The sequence below is a fragment of the Spermophilus citellus genome, assembly GCF_964194105.1.
Source record: "Spermophilus citellus genome assembly, chromosome: 14".
Classification (NCBI taxonomy): Eukaryota; Metazoa; Chordata; class Mammalia; order Rodentia; family Sciuridae; genus Spermophilus; species Spermophilus citellus.
Window position 1 is genome coordinate 68618285 of NC_138194.1, and position 16698 is coordinate 68634982.

Genomic DNA, 16698 nt, shown 5'->3' on the forward strand with positions numbered 1-16698 from the left:
TGAAACTATTGTCAAGTGTTTCCCTGGTCTTAGTAATTTGTTCAGCAATAGAACTTATCTCTTTTCTATGGCTGTTTTATACGGAACATGCAACCAGTCTAAAATAATTTTTGGAAAAAAGGTATTATAAACCATAATGTATATTATAAATAATTTAGTACATTGTTTTATTTTAAAAACTATCTTTTCCAATCAGCCCAAATTTGTCAAAATAGTAATATCTTGACTACACTGAATCAATGGAATCTGTTATTACAGTTAAAGAAATTTTTAAAATATTACCTTATAATGTGTGACTCACAGGGGTTTATTAATTAAGACTCCCATTATGAATGACCACATATTCCCCATAATTTACTTTTTAATGTCTTTCTATTTATCAATGTTAAGTAAATTTTACTTACTTGGAAGTTATCAAAATATGCCAAATATAAGAAAGATTGAAATTATGGAGTAACTTTAACAGAACTTCTGAAAATACTTTATTTGTATTTCATTTCAGTCAAGAGTTCATTTTCCAAAACTATATGGTTCTAAGTTCAAAATTTTTAATATTATTTGAAAAACTGTTTTTTAAAAATTGAAGAACATTTCAACATATAGTGATGAAATAGCAAAATACATATATATATATATATAAAACAACATTGAAAGTTCTTTATTTAAAACACCAAGTTATTAAAATGGGTAAAAATGACATCGTAAAATAAAAGTTTTTCAAAACTCATCACTTAAAACATACAATAACATGGGTTATGATCTATACAAAATAGGAAATAAATCATCATCTGTCATTAATGGGAAAATTTGCATGTGTTCAAAATAGTCATAATTTTAAGTCAACAAACAGAACATTGCATAGAGGGAATGCTTCTTTTATGTTTTGTCTCTTTAAAGGCGTTTTAAATTCCGCTTACTCTGGGCACTTCCTGGGAGAGCATCTTTTCTATTTCTTGGCTTTGCTGTTCCTCTACTACATTCTTCAGACCCATGATAAGCACACAAACACAACACGCAAAAGTCAAAACCACAGGCTGTGCGGCTACACAGTCCCCTTTTCTTATATGGCTGGTACTTAGCAGGGGATTGGCACCTTGGGCAAGGTTTTAATGCTTCATCAATAAAAAGTGTTTTGGCAACCTGCAGTGAAAGCACACACACTAAATCTCCTGGTGTCATATAGAGAATCACTTTATTTCAAACTGCAAATATTTATTTCTAATAATTTATGATAAATACCTACCTTAACATACTCTTCCTGTTTACTATTTAAGTGGTTAACTGAAGAGCTTGCTATAGGTGTCAAAATTTCTCCCCAAGGAGATAAGGTTGGAACTTGCTCTTTCTGAGAACTGGGTGTCTTAGCCTGAGCTTGTACTGATCTTAAAGCTGAGCGATTTAAAAGATGGAGGCGAGTGGCAGCATCTTCAACATTTAATACAGCCTCCTGTGGTAAAAGATGAGAGGAGTCAGCACCACACTATCAAAAAAGTTCCCAGAGAGAAGAGCTTTCTGATGGATGTAGATTTAAGTATTTAAAATGTGGCTATACCACGAGATTTTTCCCCTAGACCTTCTTTTAACTCCCCCAAAGTCTTTCCTAACATTTGAAATATAGTCAAAGAAATGTAAGAAGAAAAATTAAAACAATAAATTCTAACGTTGAATTTATATCCATTTTTTGTAAGCCTCAATTTTGCAAACATTACTTGTAAAGGGCTGGATAGTATATATTTTAGGCTTTGTTGTCCATGTAGTTGAAGCTACTCAGTAGTGCTGTTGTTCAGAAGCAGCTGTAGACAATAAGTAAATCAAAGAGTGGGGCTGTGTTCCAATAAAACTTACTTTAAAAATATAGGTGATAGGCAGGACTTGGTCTATAGATTGTAGTTTGCAATTCCTGTTTTAAGCCAAGGACTAGGAAGAGGAGAATCTTTTGAAAGTTTGTCATGGGATATCATGGAATTCTCTGAAGGTTTCTTACCTTAGCCATATGTCAGAAGAACTATGAGACTGGTTAGATCATAAAACCCAATTTCTTTAGCTGAATTTTGCAAATACCTGGTGCAGATTCATTTTTACAATTAAGTTTTAATGGCTTTGGTGTTGTCAAAGGAGAAAAAAAACCCTCCCTCATCTGAACTGGATTCCCATATTATTCAAATTTCAGTCAAGAAATAATGAGCTTGTATACCTTGAAAATATACAATTTCTATTTTCAATTATACCTCAAATAATGCTGGAAAAAAATAGAAACAAACAATTAAAAACAAAAAGAAATCTTTTTCAATAAGTAATTTGTATAGCCTTTTATTTTGTTAAGAACAGTAATGGGAAAAAATGTTTTTTTTAAAAAATGACTTTCTTAACCAATTATCAAAATAAAATGCACTATAGGTAAATTTCCTTCAATATCTAACTATAATTAGGCTTTGTTTCCTCTCCCTCAATAGTGCCCTTAGCCACAGTTGGCTTCTAACTGTGGGGAGAGTTAAACTGTAAGAAATTATAATAGGACAAGTATAGGAAAAGCCGATAGTGGGTCATGAAAAATTATGTGATTAACAACTTAAAAATATAGGCACAGAGTAATGAACAAATATTGGCCTTCAGAAATTGGGACAAATACATTTGAACATGTTTAAATTATCCAAGGGCTCAATATAGCTTTTATATTACACTTGAATAAATGATTTGCAGCCTAGAGCACAGCATATAACCCAAAAGCACACTAAAAGAACACCCTTTGGATTTCAGTGTAGTTGGAAAACATGGTACATGCACCCCAAAATGAATAAAGATATGTTGTTGAAGCAAATTGCAGTCACAAAAGAAACATTCAGTCATTTAATAAATATTTATAGAACACTTAATAGGTGCCAAGTGAATAAAACAGTCTAATCCTTATGAAGCTTAAAATGTGTGCTACTATTTTTGAACAAGAAGTGAAGCAGTCAACAAAAGCACACATTCACAAGTGCCCCAATTTTTCAAAACATGGCTATCATCGCATTACCAGATAATATTTTAGTGTGAGAGTGGAATAATTTAATGGTTGCTCTTTTCCACAAAAATGAGAGAACAGAGAATAATTAATCAAGAAATGCAATGGAAAAGGTGTGGCATTCCAATTCTAGTACTCATTCTCACTATTCCAAAGCTGACAGACAAAATTGAGCTCCTATTATGAGCACCTGATCTGTACTTTCTAATTTTTTCATGCAGGAACTTCCAGTAACACATTTTTTTGTTTGTTTTACACAAAAAGTTTTCAGGAGCTTTTAGGCATGAGGAAAATCACAACACAACATTGTTTCATAATTTTTCTATTTAGTTAGTGACACATTAAAATAGGTTAGGTAGAAAGCAAACAGTCCAGATGGGAATGAGGGGACAAAGGGCTCCAGGAAGGATACCTCTGAGGAAAAGAAAGAAGAGGTAGAATACCTGGTTTTAGACTTACAGAGAGGAGACTTTCAGTTCTGGTGGATAATGGGAGATGAATCAGGGATCTGTACAGAGAAACACTGAGCAAAAAAGAGAAAAACTGGGCAATTATTAACTCTGGGGGTGGGGGAAATAAAAGGTAATCATAGTGCACAAGTCATAATACTCCCAATACTGTCTCAATGATGTCAACATCTAATTCCAACTCATTCTCAAATAGTGGTACAATTATAGTAATAAGGTAGAAGAAAGGGAGAAATGAATTTGGGGTGAGGAGGAGGTAGCTAGATAGTGATAGTAGTGGTCATATCTCTTTTTTATCCAGAATTACTTGGAGGGGTTGCCAACAGAACACCTTTAAAAAAGTGCTATAAAGAGGGGCTGGGGCTGTAGCTCAGTGGTAGAGCATTTGCTTCACAGGTGTGAGGCCCTGGGTTCGATCCTCAGCACCAATAAAAAGAAAGATAGATAGATATTGTGACCACCTACAACTAAAAAAAAAAAATCAGAGGTTAGAGATCTAAACTAATCCCTCTACAGGAAAAAAGATAATAAATATCAGTCAAAGCATTTAATTTTGCCGGGTGTGGTGGCACATTCCTGTAATCCCAGCAGGTCAGGAGGCTGAGGCAGGAGGACCACAAGTTCAAAGCCAGTCTCAGCGAAAGGAAGGCACTAAGCAACTCAGTGAGACCGTGTTAATACAAAATAGGGCTGTGAATGTGGATCAGTGGTTGAGTGGCCCTGAGTTCAATCCCTGGTATCCTCTCCCCCCAAAAAGCATTTTAATCTAAAATTGTGGAGGTCAAGACTAGAAAAGTTGAAAGTGATTGCCTTGATGGGGCAAGAATTGGAAGCAGGAAGTAGGAAGTAGGACAGGAGAATACCATGTTTTGTTTTAAGCCACAATCCATTTTCATTTTTTAAACCTTTTAAAAATGTATTACTATGAGTTTTAAAAAGCAAATAAAAAAACTTTTTTGAAAAAGGCAAAATGTATGGGGCTGGGGTTGTGGCTCAGCAGTAGAGCGCTTGCCTAGCATGTGCAAGGCCCTGGGTTCGATCCTCAGCACCACATAAAAATAAAATAAAGATATTGTGTCCAACTACAACTAAATATATATATTTAAAAAAAGAAAAGAAAAAGGTAAAATGTATACTATATTTTAAGAAACCACTTTTTTTTTTAAGTGATGACTAGGATATGAGGATATTTTATCCAGAATTACTTGGAGGGGTTGCCAACAGAACCCCTTTCCTTCCCTGGAGGTATTAAGCAGTAAATGGAGCTAAAAGTTTAAATATTAATAGGTACTTGGTTTAAAAATAGGTGTTTTTAATTCTGCCATTAGTATATAAGTCAGCACTCTGAAAACATACATTGAAAAAGCAGTTAATATCTTCACTACATAAGCTCCAGGAGCCAGCAGCTACATCCGTAAGTGGCCAGCAGCTCTGAATAAACCTAGGCAGCATCACAGATGAAAAGGTAAAACTTTTCTTCAAAGTTCCTAATATTTCCCTGAAATGAGAAACCTACTAATCTGTATTTAGATGTTCATATTTAATGCCATGCTTCATCTCAATTATATTTAATCTAATTGTAAAATTTTCTTACAATATGTTATTAAATACTTTTTACTAGAACAACTCTTAAGGTAGCAAACTCTCAAGAGTTTCTTTGGGTATTCATGCCTAAGAAAGGTCTCCAAGTTGAATCTATTAAAACATATGGGTGGCAGTCATCAGGCGTCCGTTATACAAAGTAGTGTCCCTGTGTAGATAGAATTCATCAGCTTTTCATGTCACTTCAAAGCCAGACCTCAAGTACTCATCTGCCAAGATCACCTCTAGGCCTCTACTTGTGTCATTCTCTTAGTTAATTGCTAATTTATCATTTGGTCTGAGGTGCACTTCTTTTAAATGTCCAGTATAATTCTGGGCTTCCCCTAACTTGTATTGTAGTCACATGTTTATTTGTGTCACTTTCAGGGTAAAAGCTCCAGGAGAGCAGAGACCATTTCAGAAATTACCTACCACTGTAATTTGAACAACTGGCTACTTTCATGTAATATGCACTCAAAAGACTGGATTTTAAGAAAATGCTATAAAGAGGGGCTGGGGCTGTAGCTCAGTGGCAGAGCATTTGCTTCACAGGTGTGAGGCCCTGGGTTCGATCCTCAGCACCATATAAAAAGAAAGAAAGATAGATAGATATTGTGTCCATCTACAACTAAAAAATATTTTTAAATGCTATAAAGATATTGATTTATGAGTGGGATCTAGTACATCATTGGTATTCAGATGTTATTAACAGCAAATCTGCATAAATCCCACAAAACTCAACAAGATGTTCTTGGTGCTCAGTTATCTATTTGACTTTATAGATGGCGTGAAAGGGATTTTGGAAAAAGTAAAAAGATTATGATTGAATGTTTGCTAAATGGAAAGGGTTAAAATATAGCAGGAAAACCAAATTAGCTTTTCCACAATGTGGAATGATTGGATATTTATATAAATCCATTTTAGAAAAGTACAGTGTACATTATTACCTCAGAATTTGCTTTCAGTTGTGTGATATAAAATTTCCTCCTCCGATTTGCTTTTTTATCTTGAACAACAATTTCACGCCAGTTTTTGCTGACTTTCCAAACACTGAAACGAAAGATCAGTCCTTACATTGAATGTATTCTGAAAGATTATAATTTTTCATAGATGGTAAAAAATAAGAAAAACTTAAAAGATTTTGGACAGTAAACTTAAACTAGAAAGTTACATTAAAAATATGACTTGAGGGGCTGGGGATGTGGCTCAAGCGGTAGCGCGCTCGCCTGGCATGCGTGCAGCCTGGGTTCGATCCTCAGCACCACAAACAAACAAAGATGTTGTGTCCGCCGAAAACTAAACAATAAATATTAAAATTCTCTCTCTCTTTAAATAAAATATTAAAAATATGACTTGATCAACATCTTGTCTCATACTAATTCACCCTATGAAAGAATTCCTGATAAATATTAAGTATATGTTAGCATTTTAATAGGTTGCCATTTCATACGTAGTCATATAAGGCCAAAATGAGTCCAGTGGGAAATTAAGATAAGTGACACTAAGATTCAAAATCTGGAATAAAACATCAAGAAAATGATTATCATCTGTAGGACAAGAATTTTAAATTGATTTCTCCTATTGTGGTATTCAACACATCTCTTCCATTTTACCTAAATAAACATAAGAAAAATTAATCCTTCTTTGAAAGCAATAAGTGCCAAATAATAGACATGATTGTGAGTAGCACCAAAGTTCCTGTTTTATTCAATAAAGTTCAAAACAACGAAGCATCTAAAGACAGTTTTCATCCAATGATTGCTATTATCAATAACTTCCACTATATTATTAGATAAAAAGTAATACTTTGACTATTAATCCAGTCTTTTAAAAATCATTCTAGCAAGTCATTCAGAGGGAATAAAGTCAGAAGAAGACTGAAAAAAAGCAGTTGCTCATTTTAGAGGGCCCAGGTAATGCTCGACACCATTATTCTTCCTACCAAGGCCACTTGAGTTGCCATTGCCTTTCTCTAAGCCAACAAATGTGCCTTATATAGTCACCCATTAATGAGGAAGAGAGTGACATAATTGGGTATTCTCCACACCCATTTCAACTGACCATTATTCCTCACGCTGCCAAGAACAGCACTGCTAAGGTTATAGACATAAATTCTGCAATACAAACACTATAAATTTGGATAGTGGTACGAAGAAGTTATTGTTAAAATATGAATGTCAACTGCTCATTCAAGTGAGCACCCTAAAGTATTACCCAACTTTTTATTTTAACTGGGCAATATCCAAATACTCTAGCATATAAAAAATTATCATTCCTATGTTTTGGCCATCTCCTTAATTGTTTAAACAAATAATTTCTCTCTTGAACATTTTTTAAAAGACAAACCTAAGGAAAGCCTAACATGTTTGTTATCCTATTTGGCATATTTGTTTGTATCCTACCAAATACATTCTCTATCAAGTTTATTCTGAAAGACCTTAATCATTTACATCGGATGAGAAATGAGAGAGCTCAGTTGTAGACCTAGATCTATTCCTGTCTCCCGAGTGACTTCAGGTGGGTCACTTAACTTCTCTATAGAGTTGTTTCCTCATCTGCAAAATAAATAGTTAGACTAAATATTTCAGAATACTTCCAACTATGAAATTCTACAATTCGTTACAATAGCCTATAATATTGGGGGGGGGCAGTGAGGAAGGGTCTTTAGGAGTAGTGGCCATAAAAACAAACCAAACCCTTGGCATATTCCCATTAAGAAAGAGACTCACTACCCTCCTGTATGCGCCCCCCCCACCACCACCACCACTTAGCAAAAACCTGTTCTGTGTGACTTTCCTCCTTCCTGGCCATGACATTACTGAGGGTCCTGTCTTCTGACAATCCTGAAATTGCTTCACATCACCAGCATGAACATTCTTCCTTTAGTCTTTGTAATTCTAGTTCCTGCCTTCAGTAGTCCTAAAGGTCTGTCTGTTCTAATTATGTAGCATCACTCAAACTACTGGGATATCTGTGAACACAAATTCTTCAGTTCATAATTCCCAAAAGTAATTAATTTCTTCTGCTGTGTTAGCAATGAAAATGAAACAATGCATATTCCCCTGGCCCCTGAAAGACCAAACCCCAAAATGAAAGCTAACTATTATTCTTGGATTCTAGAGCTTGGTTTAAATAATTAAATGGTATCCGTTGTATGTGGTCATTTCTTACTAACCACATTCTTAATATTTCTTACCAAATGTTAGAACTTAAATACAATTTGTATCCAACAATAGGATATTAATTCTTAATTCATCAAACAATCTGTGGAACAAAGCTTACAATTTTGAAAATGTAAAGTTCAACTTTTAGGAATTCTCTTTTTAAATGAGTGACAAATTCTATCCAGAAAAATAAAACTATATTGTTGCTTCTAAAGCAGGCTTTAGAAGAAGAAACTATACTAGCAAACTCTACTGGGAAGGTTACTTAAACAATACAGTGTAAGACAATCAAAGACAGAAACAAACACATAAAAAACAGGACACTCAATTCAGAAAAACTTTTAAACTTAAAAAGTAAAAGCAAATTTTATTTCATAAACTTTTCTTACCTGTACAGGCTCTCTGCAGTCAAGGAATCTAAAACCATAGCAAGAATATGCCTTAAATTTCTATACTTTAATTCTGTTAAGATGTCCAGCTGTTCTATACCCATCTTTTTGCCAATCAGTCCTGCAAGAACAGATTGCAAGGTGGCAATTTTTTCCCCATCCCTTTCTTCCAAGAATTCATGGGCATCCTTTTGCTGAAATCTTTTCCTTTTGTTTTTCATGAAGAGCTCATGCACTAATTGCAAGGCTGGGGTTCTTGATAAATTCTCGAAGCTTATGGTCAAATCTTCACTCTTATTATCACAGCCCAGCCCACTCTCTGAGGTGCTTGAAGTGGTCAAGAGTCTCGTTTCAGGGTTGGAGTGGGTGATCTGCTTTTCCTCCTCTGTCTCCGACTGTGAGCCTTGCTCCCGAAGAGTGGACAGTCTTCTCGACCTTCCAAGACGCCTTGACTTTCTTATGGTGTCCCCCAATTTGACAGTCCCCTTATGATTCTGGAATAGTTCTTGAAAAGAACTCTCCTGGTCAGAGAGGGAATCTTCAGACTTCTCCAAGCTAAGTGAGTTGAAACCACTGTCTTCAGGTGTTGAAACATTGTGTCTCACTTCAGCTGAAGGAGAATGTGTTTGACTTGCATTAAATTTGATATTCGCTACAAGATTACTTACTGGAGTCACAAATAGGTCCTCATCTGTTCCACAGGTTGTTCCACTACCAGAGGAGCCCAGAAGTGCAGGATATGTATTTTCATCATTAACACTTAAACTACTATCACTAAAGTCATGTGTGATAGAATCTTTGGAATTATTGCCCTGAATTGGAGATATACATTCAACTTCAAATAGGTCACAATCATCTTTAGAATCATCAATTGTGGAAGTCTTCTGTTGAGAAAAATTTAGTCTCAAGTTTTGACTGCTGGATGTCACTTCTTCTGTTTTTAATGTGCTAGTAACTAATGAACTAAAATCATTTTGCCTGGGAAAATCTGTGGCACTGCTTGGGATCTTTTTTTCTAAGTTGAGAACTTGGCTTATACTACTTTCTAAAGAACTGTTTCGTGATTCAAAGTCCCCCTTTAGAAGAGAGAAAGACATATTCAATCTTCTCCGCAGTAGACATTTTTTCCCACTGACTTTAGGAGTTTCACTAAGTTCTGGGGTTTTCTCCATTTCCTTCCTAGGAAAGACACATTTCTTTCTTTGAGTGGGAGACTCTAAAGGATGTGTTAAGCCTAGATTTAAAGTTTCAGGGTGCTCATGGGTTACTGTTGGGTCTTTTTTTTTGTTTCCCAAAACTTCTTTATCTGCATTATTAAAGCAGAAAGATTTTGACAACTTGTTATGGTCACTATCTTGAAAGGAAGATGTGGAACAAGAATGTCTGAAGCTGGAGCACTTGCAGTTGATGGTAGGAGAGTCCACCTGACTTCCAGTTCCAGGGCTAGCTTGATCTGAGTGCCTTTGTGACATCTTCAAGCTCTCTGTTTCTAAAAAGTGAAAACAAATTTATTCTTCCTTTGAAATGAGTACCCAGGCAGCTTACACCAAATATATTTTGAGTACAGATAATATTAGAAAATTATGTGACAATTTGTTAAAGTTACTTTGAAAATCAAATCTACACAATATACTGATGTGTATTCTACTTAAACAACTTCTTCTTTTATACCTTAATTTTTTAAAAATATCTACATTTTGTTTATTTTTATGTGGTGCTGAGGATTGAACCCAGGGTCTCACACATGCGAAGTGAGCACTCTACCACTGAACCACAATCCCAGCCCACACCTTAATTTTTTTAAAAACATTTTTTTTTTCTTTTTAGTTGTAGATGGACTCAAAATATTTATTTATTTTTATGTGATGCTGAGGATCAAACTCAGTACCTAACACATGCTAGGCAAGTGCTCTGCCAGTGAGCTAAAACTCCAGCCCTTAAAAATAACTTCTTGATGTCATAATACCAAAACCTGAGATTATAAATATTCATACATTACTTTACCAGCCATAGTCCAAGCACCATGCATTATTTCTTGAACTACTAAAAAAAAAGCTCTAGCAGCCTCATTTTTATTTTATTATTTTATGATTATAGAATAAAAGTACATAATTTTAGTTTTAATATTTTAGCTTATTCATACTTAGCTATATTTTTCAGGTGGGTATTTCCTTTAAAAGTGTTGTGATGTAAATAAAGCTACTTTAAAAACACTATATGCTATTTTTAAAACATGTCTTTGGGAAATGTGTCAAATAATGAGTGTTGCCGATAGTCTAACTGTAATTAGGCTGATCACACATATAACAGAGAAATTCAGTACTCATAACTATAAGGTCAAAATTTATAAGATCAGAATTACAAAGACTTTGGCTCATTGATTACTAATATATTTTTCTTGAGATAACCAAAATGAATCACTGCACCACAGTACAGGGCCATTTCAAACTTGACATGTTATACTTATGTTTCAGTTTTCTAAAAAAAATATTTTTAGTCGTAGATGGACACAATTGATTTATTTTTATGTGGTGTGCAGGTTTGAGCCCAGTACCTCACACATGCTAGGCAAGCGCTCTATCACTGAGCTACAACCCCAGCCTTTATGTCTCAGTTTCTAACTTTTTAAGACATAAGGTCCCATTGCAGGCTTAAAATCATAGATAATAGGCAAAAATCCACCCTTTATAGTACTTTTGAAGTAGGAAATAAGGGATTCAAATCAGTTATTTAAAGAAAACATTTACTTAGCAAGTATACAAGTAAGAAACAACAGTAGGAAGTATTTTACTCCTTAACCTTTTCAACAGTATTATCATATTCCTTCTTTATAGAAACTTGAATTAAGTGTTAACTCAAAGGAATGAAGCTAATTTGGAAAGTTATTTTTTTAATATTTTATTTTTTAGTTGTAGTTGAACACAATACCTTTATTTTAATATGGTGCTGAGGATCAAACCCAGGGCCTTGCATGTGCTAGGCAAGTGCTCTACTGCTGAGCCACCACCCAGCCCCCAGAAAGTTATTATTTTTTATACATCTCCATATATTTCAAAGGACACGAAGAAAATTTTCTCCAACTCAAATGCATGATTTTTTGCAATTAAAAGACCATTAGGAAATAAATTTTAGTTGACATATAATAGATAGCAATTGATTAATGCCTATGTTAAATTAGTTAGATATATCAGTAAAAGAGCTGGGGATGGTGGCCCACACCTGTAGTCCAGCAACTGGGGAGGCTGAGGCAGGAGGATAGCAAGTTCAAAGCCAGCCTCAGCACCTTATCGAGACCTTGTCTCAAACAAAACAAAACATAGTGAACAAGCATGTTACATAAACAAATTTCTACACTAAACACAAAATTATTTCTTTATGGTAAACTGATCATTTATACTGGGCCAAGTAGCTGACTTTTGAGATCTCTGTCTCCTCATGATCACTATTAACTTCTGCACATGCTTAGGAGTCAAGATGATCAAACTTTGCTTTCTACAAATTGCAATGTATTTTAAAACATTTTTGTCTTCCAAATATTAAATTAATAAGATATTATGTGTTTTCAGATTACTTTTTTCCCACGAATCTTCTATTAAGAAACAGTTTCACTCAATTTTTGGTTAAAAAAAAATGGTCAAGGAGTTTCTACAGTTAAAAACAAATTTATTCTGCTACTTCGCCACTAGGTGTCTCACCATGCTAGAATATGGGAAACTGAGAGGCAAATTGTTGGAAACAAAGTGGAGTCCCAGAAATCCCTCCCCTTCAAAACCATTTTTTCCCCCTGCTGTCATCATTTTCATTTACCCCAAAACACTGGTCTCAAAACGTGGTTCTTCAAAACTTAACCTTAAAATTATTCACCCCAAATCACAGAATGCCCCTTGGCTTATTGTACTGACTCAACAAATCACTTACGAACTAGTCTCTTGGACATTCTTTTTTATAAACCAGGCTTCTGATAAAGAGCTCAGAATACATATCTAAAGGCCTACAATTTATGTTATATGCATGTACAAATACAGCATAATGAATCCTATTACTGTATGTAATTACAATGTGCCAACTAAAAAAAAGAAAGCACCTATTAAATCATGGATATTTAATTATGTTAAAAGTATATTTCCTTTATTTGTTAAAGTGGAAAATCTTACCATCAGTAAATCTTGAACTCCTAGATGTCAAAGTTAGGTAGGCTTCCAAACAAGAAAATCTCTCATCTTTCTCATTAAAACTCATGCCAAAGTAATGTCACTTAGAAACTTCAATTTGAACAATTAATTGAAACGTGCAGAACATAATGAATGCTAAAATTGGAAGTATACATAAAATACATGTCACAGGGATTAGACATCACGCTTGAAAAGGCCTAAATCATTTTGAATTTCCTTCAACCCTTCAGACAACAGTACTCTTAATATTCGTGTTTTCTCCAGTTACTCTTGGCAATGACTGAACTTCTCAAACCCAGGTTTCTGCAAAACCAGCTTGAGCTGCAGCGCTGCCTTTACCCTCAGGTGCGATCAGCTGGTGGTTGGGTAACGGTCTCACCAGAGCGCCGAGGCCGGCTGGTGCCGACAGGGCCGCGAGGAAGTCACCTGGAGCGGAGGGCGCGGGAGGAGAGCTGGTGCCCTGACCCTCGCTAGTCCCCGCACCCGGAGACCTCAGTGGGGCGCGCGTCGCCCCGAGGCCGCCTAGCGGGCACACACACCTGTGCCCTACCCCGTCCAGCTGCCGCTCCGACCCCGCAGCTCGCGGGGCGGATGGGTGGGCGGGGAACCGGGCGGCCGCCGCGGGTGCGCCCAGGAGGAGCCTCGCTCGCCCCCCAGGGATGCCGGCCTATGGCAACCCTCACGCCGGCTTCGCGTGGGGCCGCCGCCTTTCCCTCCTTCAGTTTGAACTGCCCGCCCTGAGTAACCGCCCCGCGCCGCCCCGCCCCGCGCCGCCCCTTCCTCGGGCTCCGCCGCGGCCCCGCCCGCAGCCAGCCAGCAGGCCCGGCCCTCTCCCATCTACCCGACCCAAGCAGGTCGAGGCTTTTTTAGCACGCTCACTTGGGGAAGCATCATTTTCAAAGGCTTCTGTGCTTTGCATTGCGGTGCTATTAGAAATAATGCAGGAGGGTATTCACTGGAAAAGATTTCCGGGCTCAAGTGTAAAAGCAGGTTACAAACGGAATGAGCGCCCTTAGGTGAAAAGTATAGAGAGACACAGAGTAAGAGCTTAAAGGTAGGAATGATGTGGTCACTGTATCTTTGGATAAGATTATGCTTTTTTTTTTTAATAGTGTCATGTTTGTATTTTTCTTCGTGTTTCTACAATGAATAGACAAGTATATAGATTTTGTAATTAGAAAACTGGAAAAAAAACAGTGAAATTGATTCATTATTTACAGACATCCCTTATTAGGTATGGCATACACCCAAATACTTTCAATGCCAAACGTATTTTTAAACACTAATTTTCATTCAATAAATATTTACTGGACACTTAGATGCCAGACACAGTCCTACTGCTCTTAGCAGCTTCCTCCTTGTCTGGTTTTGGCTTCTTTTCCTTGGCCCATTCCTTAGGCAAGACCCTACCCTACTTCAGCATTTAGGTGATCATCTCAGAGTCTCATTTAGAAGCTCAACTATTGCTGGTGCTACCAACTGCCTCTTCCACAACTCTACTCTGGTGACTTTCCTCTATCCGCATGCCCCTTGGTCATCCTTAACATATCCAAAATAAAACTCACTAATACTCAACTCAAATTTCCTGCCAGTTAATGGACTAGGTACTGAGAGAAAAAAAAAAAAAGATAAGGCAAGCAGTCACTGGTTTAAGGGGCTAATGGTATGGTACCGGTACTATAATAGAAGAATAGCAGTGGCACAAAGGAAAGAGGGACCTACTGATGCTACTGGAGAAGAGGGTGCAATGCTAACTTCTAATGACCATGTCAGATAGATTTTGATGGACAGATGGCATAAAAGGTACACAACATGAAATTCCAAACTCAAAATGATCAAGAGCAGGAAATTGAGAGCTGGGCACATTAGAAAAACTGTAAATAATTTGTTATAGCTGAAAAACAAGATATACCAGAGGATAGCACAAGAGAAAGTTCTTGAAAAGGGGTAGAGCCAAGTCATGGAGTGTTACGGATGCATGTTAAGAATCTGAAGTTTATCCCCGAGGCAGTGCAGAGCATTTTAGAAAAGCCACTGTGGCAGCATGAAGTACAGAATGAAGAGAGGTGGGGATGGCTTCAAGGAAGCTACTGCGTCACTCTGGGACACAGTGGGAATGGAGAAGAATCTGGCAGAATCCACCGCTTGTGACTTAGGGTGAGGGGAGTGTTAGAGAACAGGCATGGGGGAAAATAAGATGGATTTAGTGTGAGGTTAAGATGAAGTACATGTGTGAATTCAGGTAAGGAATTGATGGAGTACACATCATTCAAGAGCACCTGTCTGAGGCCTCCCATGCACTCCCCCACACAGTGAGTAGTATGCTCCCTAGCTCTTCAAACAAATGTTACAACTATTTCACCCTTCCTTGCTTGGCATTTGCCATCCTCCTTCTCTACTGAATATTCCCAAGCATTTTGTCACCTTCTAAAATGTGGTGTTGTCTACTTATTTTTTTAATGTTTGCTACTCATCCTCACCCAATGCAAATAGGGTGGGAATTTTGCCTATCGTTAAATATAATCCACATCACCTTCAAATATCATTCAAACATCGCTCTTTTCTTCCTCCAGTTAACTTATTTTCCAGAGATACTTTAATTGTAAGTAAAAAATAAAATATCATGGAACTTTTGTGTAAGTTAAGAAAGAATAATTTTCATCACTCCCTGCACACACACACACACACACACACAAAAAAAAAAAAAAAAAAAAAAAAGGAAAGAAAGAAAAAAAAATCCCTTTCCAGGAATTTTTCCAGAGGTAGCCACTTAACTAAATTTTTATATTCTTTACCCACCCGTCTTTTGCTTTTTTGTTTCCCTTTCTTGTTTTTGAGCACCATTCCATCAAATACACCTACTTTTCACAAGATCTAATGCTTCTTTTTGTGACCAATCAATAGGAGATTTTCCCATTGACTGTGGCATTCAAGCAATGCCAATTTCATAAGTAATTATGATCAAGGAAAAGGAAAGAGGGAAATTCGCCTGGGGTGGGGAGTGGATAGCATCTTGTTATCTCTATAACCATATTCAAAAGAGTTAAAATCCCTCATGTCCAGGATGGCAAGACAACTACTCTCATTAGGAGAGAGATGTCTGATACGTAATAAGGGGTCAAGAAAAGTTAGCTAACATCATCATTGTTAATAGGTAATAGGGTTGTGGGTGTGGTTCAATGGTACAGCATTTGCATGTGTGAGGTCCTGGTTTCAATCCCAGACCCAGACCCCCATCCTCCACCAAAAGATAATAGGGTAGCTTCCATGAAGCTAAATTTAGATCCTAAATTACTGCTTATTGCTACTAGAAAAGAAGGCCTTCGATTGGGAACTAGCACCAAAATGAACTCTTGTGGAAATTCTGGGTCTCCTTACTATGCCTTGTTATTGTCATACCATTTTGAAGGGTCTCCAGATCCATTTATATTCTACCTGTATTGATCCATTCTGACTGCTATAGATTGATTTGTTTCATAGACATCTTGATACTTGGAGTTAGAATCAAGGATAGCTTGCAAATGTGAAATCTTCGCTTTCAGGATCACTCCGTTATCCTTGTCTTATGATAAAAACAGTCTTTAATATTTCTTGTGGAGAAGAGATATCCCCTTGTATTGGATTATCTCTTTGGTTGACAGAAGTATTTCATAACAGGGCTGATGGTCAAAATATTTATGTTGTTAGTCTGTGGGTAAAGGAAAAAGCAGGAAACTGATACTTTTCTGGAAATTTCTGTTTTTAATTTTAAATTAATTTCCTCTGACAATTTCTATTTTTAACATATTAGTATTATTACTCCTTCTCCTATTAATATTATTATTAATTGCAGTGCTGGGGGTTTGAACCTAGGGCTTCACACATGCCAGGCAAGCACTATACCATTAAGCTACACTTAAAGTCCTGGAAAATTTTAAATTA

The 16698-nt window shown here is 36.5% G+C and overlaps 1 protein-coding gene across 1 annotated transcript; it reads right to left on the bottom strand.

Annotated features, from left to right (window-relative positions):
• Positions 1–891: 891 nt before the first annotated feature.
• FBXO43 (F-box protein 43) lies at positions 892–12844 on the bottom strand (the record flags this gene model as incomplete). Its single annotated transcript, XM_081265689.1, has 5 exons — positions 892–1140; positions 1244–1447; positions 6000–6102; positions 8606–10094; positions 12760–12844. The coding sequence occupies 5 exons, from the start codon at positions 12842–12844 to the stop codon at positions 892–894; spliced, it is 2130 nt and encodes a 709-aa protein (XP_081121815.1).
• Positions 12845–16698: the final 3854 nt, after the last annotated feature.